Source organism: Camelus bactrianus, chromosome 25 (genome assembly GCF_048773025.1).
Source record: "Camelus bactrianus isolate YW-2024 breed Bactrian camel chromosome 25, ASM4877302v1, whole genome shotgun sequence".
Classification (NCBI taxonomy): Eukaryota; Metazoa; Chordata; class Mammalia; order Artiodactyla; family Camelidae; genus Camelus; species Camelus bactrianus.
The window spans coordinates 36,779,139-36,791,273 of NC_133563.1; the positions used below are offsets into that span (position 1 = coordinate 36,779,139).

The window sequence follows — 12,135 nt, forward strand, 5'->3', positions numbered from 1 at the left end:
GATGCAGTGTCCAGCACGGTGTCTGAGGGGACAGACCCTCAGAAATCGGTCAAGGCGGGAGACTGGTGTGGCTGAGTGCCCAGAGCTGGCCTTTAGGAAGATGCTGCTGGGAGTGGGGACCTAAGAGCACTGGAGTGGGAGTCCTAGCCTGAGCCGACCTTGCTTCTAGGTGGAGGAGCCCTTGCTGGGGAGCTCACGCCATTGGGCTCCCTGAGCTGGTGGGCAGGCCACCCAGCCTGGCTTGGGCGGGGCTCCAGTGGGCCTTTCTGCCCTGTCCACGGTTGTACTGTCCTTGCCTTCCTTGCCTGCTTGCCCAGCTGGGGTGGGAGGAGGGGGGGTCACAGGCATGGCTGATACTCCCTGGGTACATGTGTGGGGACAGCCTGGGAGGGGGCTGTGCTCTGGGCTGGGCCCCCAGCCAGTTCCTCCCACCCCGCCCCTGTGGCGCTGACCGATGATTGCAGGGGCCAGGCTGGCTGTCTGGGAGCTGGGCTCAGAGCCGGGTTCCCAGCAAGGCAAGGCCCCTAGGGACCCTGTGTGCTGGGGGCTCTGCCCACCCTGCTCCACCCCCTTCCAAAGGCCTCACGGCTGGCCAGGGCAGGTAGAGTTGATCGCGATCCCAGGCTGCACTCTTGGGATCTGCAGTTTGGGGAGCACGTGTGTTGCTGACACGGTGAAGCCAGGACCCTGCCCATGCGGGCAGGCCCGGACCTGGGAGGGTTTCAATCACAGAGGGTCTCATGGGGAGGAGGCATCTGCACTGAGCACTGGAGAATGAGTGGGATGTGGACACCACACCCTGGGTGAATTCTGCCTGTCTGTGTGTCCCACTAGCTTTCTCACCTGCACGCTGGGGGTGGGGCGTGCAGGTTCAGAGCACACAGAAGGTACTCAGGAAGTGGAGGGGTTCCTCTGGCGCAAAGCTGGTTCCTCTGGGCAGGGCTCTAAGCAGGAGGACTTTGGGACCAGACCAGGTGGCCGGCCCTCATCCTGTGGGTGTCAGCCTCATGAAGCCACTTGGGCCGGGGCACCCTTCTTTCCATTTTCATTTCCTGCCGAGGCCCCCGCCAGGAGCCTAGTTCCTCGCCGAGGTCCTCCTGGCCCGGTGCTGCCCCAACTCTGATGTGTGAATCCTTCCTTCAAGATGGGGCCACGGGGAGCCCCGGACAGTTCTGGGGGGGGGGCGCGCGCACGGGTGAGGGGCACCAGAGCCCGGCGGGAGGCAGGCGGGGTGCTTGGACAGCGCCCCCGCCCTTGCATTTCCCCTTCCTCCGAAGCGCTTCCTCTCCCGGCTCGGCCCTCCACCGTCCCTTTGTTTGCCGGGCGCGTGGGCCAGCCCGTGGTTATATTTAGGCAGCAGGTGTGGGAGCCACAACAAGCTGGGTCGCCCGCCGGTCACCGGCCACACCGCCCACGTGACGCCCGGGCGCTATAAATAGCCCCCGGCCGCCAGGCCGCGGAGCACCCACGGGAGGCCGCCGCGCCCCTCGCACTGGGTCTCGGCGGCTCTCGGCCAGGCCCCGCGCGGCCCCGCGCGGATGGAGGCGGCAGCGGGACGCCTGCGCGCTGGTGAGCCTGGGCGGGGCGGGCGCGGGGCGGGCCGGGGGGACCCCAGCCCCGCCCCCGGGGAGGGGGCCCGCAGCCCTCAGAACCAGCCCCAACACAACCCGTGGCAAACGCACCGTGCGGGATGGGTGCCCCACCCACTGCCCCAACCCAGCCCAGCCCAGCCCAGCCCAGCCCAGGCCAGCCCACCGGATCCCAGCCCTGCCCACGGTGCTCCCACGCCCGTGCCTTAGCTCTCCTGGGGCCCAGCTGGGCCCTAGTTCTGCAGGCTTCTTCCAAATCATCCAAGCTCCCCGGTCCAGAGAGGATGGCACTCTCTGAAGCCCTCTGGAGTTGCTCTCGGCCAGCTCCTTAACCATCTGTGCCACCAGCAATAAGCTGCCTGGACTCGAGGCTGAGAAAACCCACAGGGAGCATGTACCAGGCACCGGGCACGGGCAGGGCCCAGAGAAGGTCCTCCATCTCTCCCTGGCCTGTTTCCTGATGTACAGGGACAAGGATGGGGCCTCCACTAGCAGATCTGAAAAGGATGGCTGTTCTGGGCATAGCAGAGGGCTCAGAGCCTGCCCTGGAGAGGAGGCCGGCTGAGGTCCCTACATAGCAATGTGGGGCCAGTGGCAGGAAGGCCAGAGGGAGGGGCGTTGGGCTCCCAGAAGGCTCCTGCTTCATGGGGGGTGGAGGAGACCTGAGGAGTGGTGACTGGTGGTCTTGGGTCGGCCCTGCCTGGGGACATGACTCAGTGACCTCACTGAGGGGGTGTGGTCAGTAGGAAGGGTGCCTCCCTGGAGGGAGGCCAGAAGGTCTGGTTGAGCCCTGTGAGGCTGCCAGGGGCCAGAAGTCGGGGTATCACTGCTTTGCTCACTCGTGGGGAGGGGGGACCCCGGACACTGTGGAGACAAGTGGGGTGTGTGGCAAGACCCCAGCCCAGCTTGGGTAGTGATCTTGGTCTAAACCTTGGCCCAGACCCTGACCCTATCCTAGCTAGGGCCCTGCCAGTTTGGCCCCTGACCCTTGCCAGCAGGGGACACTTGAGGCTCACTTGGTTGGTTGTGTGGGGTGGCTCTGGGTCCTCAGCCTGGAGGGCCGTCCAGGGACACTGGCAGCAGAGCCTGGCCTTCTGCTCCTGCTCCCGGGGTCTCCCCAGGTGCCCAGCAACTGTGAGTGGTGAGGTGGTGGCTCATTCCCTCAGGAGAGGCCTGTAGTCTTGTGGCTTCCTTGGGTCTTTGTCCTTTCTTTCTAGTAAACACACTACCACATGGGAACACCCCACAGCCCCAGGAGGGGCAAGTGTTTGTGTGCTGCTCAGGGCGCCGGCCGCGGGCTCTTTCCTCTCCTGTGCTCCGAGCTGGTTTGCTCTGAGACGGTGTGGGTCTGGGCTGGCTGAACCAGGACAGCATCCCTTCTCCTTGGCGTTTTACCCCTCCCTGGGGACCCCCATGTACCCCTCCTGGACAAAGCAAGGGGCAGAATGTGAGCCGTGGCACCTGCCCTGAGCCTGGGAGCAGCGGTGGAGCTGGCCCTGCATGTCCAGTGTCCCAGCTCTGCGCCCCAATTGTGCCTGGGCCCAGCCTGCCTGGTGGGCAGCTGGATAAGAGGGTGCTGGCTGGGGCAGAGGTAAGAAGTGTTGGGTTGGAGGATGGAGGACCTGCCTGGTGAGCAAGTGGGACTACTGGCCCTGGGGCTTGGGCTGAGACCAGTGGCTGGAGGGGTTTGCTAACCCCTGGGTTGTGCCAGAGGGGTCCCCTTTGGCTCCTCACTGTGCAGATGGAGAAACTGAGGCTAGTGATGTGCCCCAGGTCTCCACGTGTCTGTGGGGCGGAAGTGGGGTTGGATGCTCTTGCTGGGGTCCTGGCCCTGGCCCTTTGGGGCCCAGAGTGGGAGAGACAGGTGTGCGAGTGGTTGATGCTCTCTTTGTGGCTGAGCAGCCTCTCTCCCTGGGACCCTGTCACAGTGGGACCCTATGCCTGGCCCCCTGCATTGTTACCACCTCGGCTTGCACCTGGTGGCTGGCCCTGGCCCTTTGGCCCCTGTGATCTGTCCCTACTTCTCTGAACTCCTGGAGGGCAGAGCCGCCTTGTTTGCGCCCAGCGCCTGGCCAGCCCTGTGGGGGAGTGGTGGCCAGTGGTCCGGGGGCAGAGGCAGACCAGAGCCCGAGGTTTCCACGGGGAAGCTCTTGGGAGATGTTTAAGATGGGACATGGCTGTGGTGACCCTCACCCTGCTGCGCTCGGGTGCCCTGACCTCCGTTCCTGAGCTTCTTTCCCTGAGGGCTGGCCATCCCGGAATAACCTGGGCTTGGAAATCCCAGAGGCCAGAATTCCGCAGAGGAGAGGGCGACTGTCCTGGGTGGGGATGGGGTTTCTGCTGATTGCGGGCCGTGGAGGGGCTGGGCTTCAGGGGGGCTAGGCTTCTGTTACCGCAGACCACTTTGACGTTTGTGTTGGGGTTCAGCACATCCCCAGGGCATGTGTGTGTCCCTCTCTGCCCTGTCCTGGTGGCTGTTCTGTCACCTCAGGGCTGTGGGTCAGCCCTGGCTGGAGCTGTCCTTCCTGGGGCTCCTGGGGTGTGGTTGGGGGAGCTGAGGCCCAAGGAGGGTCGCTCCTTCAGCATGGAGCTGCAGCAGGGCTGGGGAGAGCACTGGCCGTGACGGAGGGGATGGGCCAGGGCTCCCAGTGACCCCTTTTCTGTTCGCTTCCTTCTCCCCTCCTCCCCCAGACGCTGCCTGCCGCTGACCAGCCTGGGATTTATGGAGAGGGCCTCGGGGGGCAGCTCTCAATACCGCCGCGCCCAGCATCGCCGCCGCACCTGCTGCTGACGGGGCCCCCGCGCCTCTGGCCCCCACCATTGCCCTCCCCGGCCCATGGGTGCCGCCGCCCGGCCCGGGGCCGGCTCTGCCTCCTGAGCCCCCCGCCCCACTCCAGGACTCGCTGTACCCCGATGGGGTAACGTGACAAAGGCCCCGCTCAGAGCCGCCCACCTGCCCACCACGGCCACCGCCGCCTGTGACCCCACCACCCCAAGGCTGCCCTGTTGGTTCAGTTCAAGTTCGTTTTTCTTTTGGTCCTTGGCAATTTGGGGCCTGCCTTTGAGTGAAGGCGGCTGTTTCCCCGTCCTCCGATGCAGAGACGGCGTCCCTGGCGACAGGCTCAGCGCTGGACACGGCCACGGCGGCCGGATTCACTTCGGGCTTTTTAAGTTTTCTTTGCTGGGTTGTCGTTGTTTTTCCCTTTTGCCCCCTTATAATTGTCCGGCTCTGAGAGGCGGGAGCTTGGACTGGTCTTACTTTTGGGGGGCGATTTTGTTTCTTTTGTTTTTTAAAGCCTTGGGTTTTCCTTTTTAATTACCCGCATTCCGGGCGGCATCCTCCCCCCTCCAAGTATTTGCACAATATTTGTGCGGGGTTTTGGGGGGCAGGTTTTTAAAAAAGCATTTCCTCTCTCTTGGACAAGCACAGGGATCTTGTTCTCCTTGGGTTTTGGGGGGCTAGTGAGGCCTCTCCTCCGTGTCCCCGGCCCTGCCCGCAGCCCCTTCCTGGGCACCGCCCGGCTTCGGGAGGAGCCATGGCGCGGATGAACCGGCCCGCCCCTGTGGAGGTGAGCTACAAGCACATGCGTTTCCTCATCACTCACAACCCCACCAACGCCACCCTCAGCACCTTCATCCAGGTGAGTGCCCAGCAAGCCCAGCTGTGCCGCCCTGGCCTCCCGAGAGCCCCCAGTGTGAGACGTGCTTGGGAGCAGAACTGCCACCCAGGTTCCAGGGTCCCCAGGGCACACGAGAGTGTCCTGTGGAGCTGGGGTGTGAGGACTTGTGGGGGACTTGCTGGGCCCCCTGGGGCCTGCAGGCTGGGCCGGTGCATGGACAGTGGGAGGCCACGCTGCATGGACACAGCCAGGTGCAGAGGCAGGAGGAGAGATGGACATCGCCTCCTCAGGACATCACCTGTGGCTGGGCTCTCCTGAGCACTTTGCTGGCCCTTTGTCCTCCAGGCAGGGGCTGAGCAGGAAGGAGGAGGGAGGGGCCCCCAGGTGAGCAGGGGCTGCTTAAACAGCCAGGGGTCAGGCGGAGGGGGGATGGGGTGTGAAAGCCAGCGCCACCTCCGGCCCACAGGCTCTGGGGGAATCCTTGGGTTAGAACAGACGGCGGCGGGGAGCTTCAGGGCACAGATACCTGTGTGAGGAGAGGCTGGGCAAGAGTCCGAGCTGGCCACTGCACCCTGGAGAGCCAGCAGGCAGAGCTGTGCGCTGCTCGCAGCCCCGTAAGACGTGGCCAGATGCGTTTGCAGGGCCTGCCGTTCTCCGCATGGCCCTGCAAGAGCCTGGCCTCTGCAGTGAGCCTTGCTGTTTGCAGGGCCTGTGGCTATGGGGGGGCAGCATTCGTGGGCTCAGACCTCCAGCTGTTCCCTCTGCAACATGAGATAAGGCCCCTTGAATACTTGTCATAGTTAAACAGGGGCCAGGGCATGAGAGGACTTAAACACCTTCCCTCGGGGCACCTGGACCTCAGACACTGAGCTGGGGGCCCTATAGAGGAGGGCTGTCCCCCTGCATAGCTGAGACCTTTGAGATAATAGCAGGATCTTGGGGAAGACTGAGCACATCACTCAGGTTGTGATTGGGTTCAGGGCTCAGTCTGGGGCCAGGATCAGGGCTCAGTCTAGGACGAGGGTCAGGGCTCAGTGTGGGACCAGGGTCAGGGTTCAGAAAGTGACCAGGGTCAAGGCTCAGCCCTGGGCGGGTGGCAGCACTCTGCTGCAGACACAGAGGGGTCTGAGGTGTCCTGTGGCCTCAGAGCCCTGCAGCCCCTCCTGCTGCCTGCATTCTCAGAATAGCTCCATGCTGTCCTCACTGTGTTTGGTGTCCCCGTCGCATGATTCCTCACCACTCTGAAAATAGCTGCTGGGAGCAGGTCGGGGTGGGAGCAGCCCCTGCACGTGGACCCCATGGAGTGGAGCCTGCCCCCAACCCCCAGTGTATAAATATTGTTGTGCCTGGCTGTCAACTGCCTTGACCTTTTCCCTGGTAGCTTGGGGCTTCCCCCTGGTGTGCAGGGCCTGGTTCCCTTCTGGCCACCATCTGAGCAGGTGCCTGCCCTCCCTGCTCTGAGGCACCCCTGCCCACTGAGGCCTGCCCCTCTGAGACTCTGAAGGCCCCTGTGTGGGGTCTGGCTGTGACCCTTGACTAGACCTGTCTTGCAACCCCGGCTGAGAGGGCTGCTCAGAGCAGGGACCACACAGGAGCCCACTTGTGGGCTGGTGGTGTCCTGTCCCTGCCTGAGGACCCAGGGGCTTTGTCTGGAAAATGCTGGTGCATCTGGGATCCTGAGCACCCAAGAGGAGGGAGGTGACATGCTGGGGAACTGGCTCACAGCTGTGTAGCCGAGATGGCAGTGCGGGTAGGTGGGGGCACCCTCCCTGCTGCTGGGTGGGCCTAGGGACAGGTGCCCCAGGAGCATCAGGAAAGACCCAACCCCCGGCAAGTCACTGAGCCTGAAAGTCTGTGAACCACGGGTAACTCACGCCGGGCATCAGCCTTCCTGCCTTGTTGAGGGGGGCATGCCCTTGCCCCAGGGGCCTCAATCAGGGGGTCCCCACCCCTGAGCCCTGTAACCCCAGCCCAGACCTGCCTTCCTCCCTCCCTGCCAGGACCTGAAGAGGTACGGGGCCACCACTGTGGTGCGTGTGTGCGAAGTGACCTACGACAAGGCCCCGCTGGAGAGGGATGGCATCACCGTCGTGGTGAGGGTCACGGGGTGCAGGGGGTGTTGCTGCTGTCTCGGGGTGTACGGTTGGGGTTGCTGGGGCTCCCCTCGGCCTGGGCAGTGGTTTGGAAGCCCCTCCGTTGTGAGGCAGGCACACGTGGCCTTGCTGCGTGCCACCTGCCACCCCCAGCCGTGTGCGTGCCCAGGCCACATGCTGTCTGGGCACATCTCTAGGTTGGACGTGCTGTCCCTGGCCAGCCTGGCTCGGGAGGTGGGCCCACACTTGTGCGCGGCCACAGCCAGGGCTTCCGCCCCTGGGCCCCCGTGTGCCACGGGGCTGGCAGGCCCGGCAGACACCAGTGCTCCTCAGCCTCACGGCGGCTCCACGTGGGGCTCTGTCGTGGGGAATCAGGCTCTGGTCAGCCTCTGTCAGGCCACAGCTAGACAGTGTCAGAGCTGGGAATGCCCGGGTAGTGGCTCGTTCATAGTAACATCCCCACCCCTCAGCACTTGGCGGGGGCTCTGACCCCAACAGCCCTGCTGGCGGGGAGCTCGGCTCCACTGGGCAGGCCGCCCCAGGTCCCCGAGGGAGCACAGGGCAGAGCCGGGACCCCCGCGGCTCTGAGCTGGCACCTCCACGTCTGGGCTCTCTCAGGGGCCTCACCTCTGTCTTGCTGTCTGGTGTCTGGGGCCCTGTCGCCGGGCAGTGGGGTGCCTCTGGGAGGGGGCGTTGCGTGTGCCTGTCGGGTCACTGGGGAGGCTCTCTGCCGAGGCTGTTGGCAGGGGTCCTTGGGGCTGTTTCCTTGGTCCCCGGTTGTGGGGACCGGTGTCCAGGTGGAAGGCAGGGTAGCTCTACTGTCACATCTCCGTGGGCCGGGCCACGGGCTTCCCTGTGCCTCAGCTGCTGCAGCCAGAGCCCCGGGGCCAGCACTGAGGGTGGGCCCCGAGCCAGGAGACGGTGGTGGAAGTGGCCGGGCAGGCCTGCCTGAAGTCCTCCCCTGCCCCTTCCTGGCTGTGTCGCCCCAGGTCCCTCGCCTGTAGGGCAAGGGTGCTTGAAAGGCTCCAGATGAGCACGTGTAAAGGAGCCTGTGGCCTTCCCCTCCCCTCCCACTGCAGCAGTAAGGGTTCCGGTTAGACTTACGGCAGCCAGGCAAACCAGTTTCCTCCAGGGGTTGCCAAATCTGGAGGCCACGTACTGGATTAGATGCCCCAGGGGCTTCACCTTGCTGGGCCCATGTAGATTCACCCCTGGTGCCAAACGGTGCTAATTCTGGGGCCGCTCACTCTGCCCCACATGAGTCTGCTTCACTCAAGTATCTCCTTCCTCACGGGGCTGGGCCTGCTCTGTGCAGCCAAGCTGGGGGCTGGGGACGCAGAGAGGCATGTCAGCCATGTTCATGGACAGACCCCCTTGGGCCTGCTGACCCAGAATCTCTTGGCTCGGTGAGGATCAGGCTATGACCCCAGAATCGCAGTGTGGCTGACGTGGAGAAGAGCAGGGCTTCCAAAAGGAAAGAGTAGGGTGTTCTGGGAAGCTTCCTGGAGGAGGGAACAGCTGAAGGGAAGGGAAGGGATGAGGAGGAGCCTTGCAGTTGGAGCCCTTTGGGGCCTGTGCCCTGACCCTGACCCTCGTGGGCTCACAGGCTCCTGACATCCTCCATGCTTCTCCCAGTGCCCCGACCTATCCTGGGTCTCACCCCATCTTTGGGTGTGGGGGTCTGCTGCTTTCTGCAGGACTGGCCGTTTGACGATGGGGCACCCCCGCCTGGCAAGGTGGTGGAGGACTGGCTGAGCTTGCTGAAGACCAAGTTCTGTGATGACCCTGGCAGCTGCGTGGCCGTGCACTGTGTGGCCGGCCTGGGACGGTGAGCTGCAGGGCAGGGCGGCTTGCCTGAACCTGGGGACCCTGGGGCCTGGCTCGCTTTTGGGTGTGGGTGTGGAGCCTCCATCACATGTGACCTCCCTCTTAGGGGGTCCCCAGAAGCAGGCAGGGAGGAAGTCCTTGAGCAGGAAGGAGCTCAGCCCCATCCCTCCCCAGACACAAAGACTCCACCCCCACCCATAGCCGGTTTGACCTGGGCAGTGGAATCCTACTTGTATAGGGACCGGCTGGGGTTGATAGTGAAGTATCAGGCTCTTGTCCATGGCCATACACAGGCCCAGCGCTTCGTCCTCCCTCTTTGAACTCTCCCAACATCACACTTACACACAAGGATCCTGAGGCACAGAGAGGTTGCCTGGCCCCCCAGAGGTCACACAGCAGGGACTGGAAGAGCCAGGATTTGGGATCCCATGCGCTCCCCAGGGGAGGGAAGGGCACTGGGAAAGTGCAGGCAGCCCTCAGGCCTTGAGGGTGACGGTGTTCACTCTGCGTCTCTCAGGGGAGGGGTGGGTGTGGAGGCTTGGATGACCGGCTCCTGCTGTCTGCCCTAGGGCTCCGGTCCTCGTGGCGCTGGCCCTCATCGAGAGCGGGATGAAGTATGAGGATGCCATCCAGTTCATCCGACAGTGAGTGGCCGGTGGGGGGAGGTGGCAAGTGTGGGGGCCCCAGGTGGAGAGGGCCCAGTGCCCTGCCAGCAGGCACTCCTGACCTCTGGGCCCAGGGTGTCCTCTGAGGTGTCCCTGAGCCCAATGCAGCCTCATATTGTGGTACCAATGCATCTCCCAGGCCATGAGACCCCCACAGCCAGGCCTCCTGGCCCCAGCTGAGAACTGGTCCCTGTGTGTGGCCTGCTCCCTGGTGCTGTGAGGTGTGGGTGAGGAAAGGCCACAGGGAGGGCCCGGCTGGTACCATCTCCATGGCTTGTGGCTCCCTCAGCCTGGGGCATATCAGTCAGCACAGGCTGGGACATGCTGAGTAACAAGCAGGCCCAAACCCATCTCTGACATAGGGAGTCATGGCAAACAACTTTTTAAGCCCCCAGCAGTCGTGATATGGGGTGTCACTCCCCTCACTTCTCGGAAGGGGAAGGACACCCAGACCCCATCCAATCCTGCCCCTCAGTGAAGGGAACCTGAAAACCTTCCATGGCACCTCGACTCCCTGCCCTAACAGCCCAGGGACGACTGACACACTAGTGTCGTTCAGAGCAACCCTCATGCCGCCCTGGCCCCTGGGCTCCACTCCTAGTGTGCTCTCTGGCTGGGGACCCTTCCTACTTCTTGGCCCCCATGGAGGTCTCCCAGCCTCCTCCTCCTTAGGAGGGCCTCCCATCTGCCACTGCTCCTGGGAAAAGCGTGCTGGTGGGGCAGGGTCCTGGGGCATCAGCAGGGAAGGTGGGACTGACTGCAGAGGACCTAGGGCTGCGCTGGGCCCGAGTCCACCCCCAGCCCGGCCCACTGAGAGAGTGTGTGTGTGTGTGTGTAGGGGGGGCACACACACGTGCTCTGTGCCTGGGTGTGTTCTTGCTCTGCTCCCCCAACGGTGGCTCCCAGGGCACAGCCATCTCCTTCTCCCGGAGGCAGGCTTGTTTACCAGCCAAGCGGCAGGTGCTGCGTGTGCCTGCAGGTGCTCAGGCCTCCTGCACGCATGCACACGTGCACTTACATGAACACACTATTTCTCTCTGTGAGCCTAAGTGCAGCTCTGCATCTTGGCACAGGTCCGAGGGGGCACCCAGCAGGAGGGCCGGGCCTTCACCATAGCCTCTCCTCCCCCTACCTTGGTGACCTTGTGGTCCCCCGGCTTGAGGCCCGAGGCCCGTGATCGGGGCTGGGTGGGCCCAACCCGGTGATTCAGAACAACACAAGCTCGTTCCTCTTCTGCTCACAACTCACTGGCCAGAGCAAGTCCATGGCCACGTCTGAGGTCATGTGCAGTTGGGGTGGATGAGCTCCAGAAGTGTCAGGTGGGTGGCCCTAGGTGCCCCCAAACCTGGGCATCTGAGGTCCACCTCACTCCTCCCAGAGAGTGGGGATCCCCAGGTTCCATCCCTGTGGCCTCTGGGGTCCCAAGGCCTGGGGTTGGGGTGGTGCCCAGGTAAACACGGGAGACTTGGAAGGTCGGGACCTTGTGGGTGGGGAGGTCAGGGAGTCAGCCTGGAGGAGGCGATGGCCAGGTGAGTTGAAGGCCAGCAGCGGTGACTGCAGGTGACCGGAAGGGTGATTCTGGCAGCGGGAACAGCTCAGAGGGAGGACGGGCTCAGCTGGCCATGGAGACCCACTGCAGCCCCACTGGATTCTGGGGCCCCAGGGCAGGGCAGGTGGCCAAGCCCAGGTACCACCTCATCCCCACCCCTGTCCTGTCTGCTCAGGAAGCGGCGAGGAGCCATCAACAGCAAACAGCTCACCTACCTGGAAAAGTACCGGCCGAAGCAGAGGCTGCGGTTCAAGGACCCACACGCGCACAAGACCCGGTGCTGCGTCATGTAGCTCAGGACCCGGATGCCTCGCCCTGGGGGCTCAGCAGCGCTCCCGAGCCTCCAGCTCGCCTTCTCTCCCGCCACCTCGGCACACCCGCCATTGACGGGTCCTGCTTGCCCCCGTTCCGTGCCATCTCCTTCTGTCTGTTCCCCCGTGTCTGTGCGTGCACATGCGTGCACGTCTGCATCTGTCCTGGTCCACCCTTCCCTTTGTCCTCATGCCCTGCGTCTCCGTCTCTGTGCTGTGCCCTCGCTCCGTCTCTCTCTCTGAGGCTGAACGTCCCCCTCCCCGCCGCACCCCTTGCTCTCCTGCCGTGGCCTCCCTGCACTGCCCCTGGGCAGCTCTCCTCTCTGGCCCGTTTGTTTGGGGGCAAGTGTATTTTTTAACCACTGGGCCTCGCCTTTCCTCTGCAGCCCCTCCCCCTGACCTGTTCGTGGCACCTTAAATTATTGAGTCTGGGGCGGTCAGATGTTCTGGACACTCGAAGGCAATAAAACCGGACCCTGTG

General features: G+C 63.9%; 1 protein-coding gene across 3 annotated transcripts in view; it reads left to right on the forward strand.

The window, feature by feature from the left end:
* Positions 1 to 12,135, forward strand: part of PTP4A3 (protein tyrosine phosphatase 4A3) — a 33,352-nt gene extending 21,217 nt beyond the window's left edge. The window contains exons 1-6 of one of the 3 annotated variants that reach the window (XM_074353181.1): positions 1,412 to 1,569; positions 4,281 to 5,230; positions 7,210 to 7,302; positions 9,000 to 9,130; positions 9,699 to 9,773; positions 11,519 to 12,135. In XM_074353181.1, the coding sequence (XP_074209282.1) occupies positions 5,126 to 5,230; positions 7,210 to 7,302; positions 9,000 to 9,130; positions 9,699 to 9,773; positions 11,519 to 11,636 (522 nt within the window). In that variant the 5' untranslated portion in view covers positions 1,412 to 1,569; positions 4,281 to 5,125 and the 3' untranslated portion in view covers positions 11,637 to 12,135. Of the gene's footprint in view, positions 1 to 1,382; positions 1,570 to 4,280; positions 5,231 to 7,209; positions 7,303 to 8,999; positions 9,131 to 9,698; positions 9,774 to 11,518 lie in introns of those variants that run through there. The other 2 variants (XM_074353182.1, XM_074353183.1) reach the window with 2 other exon arrangements.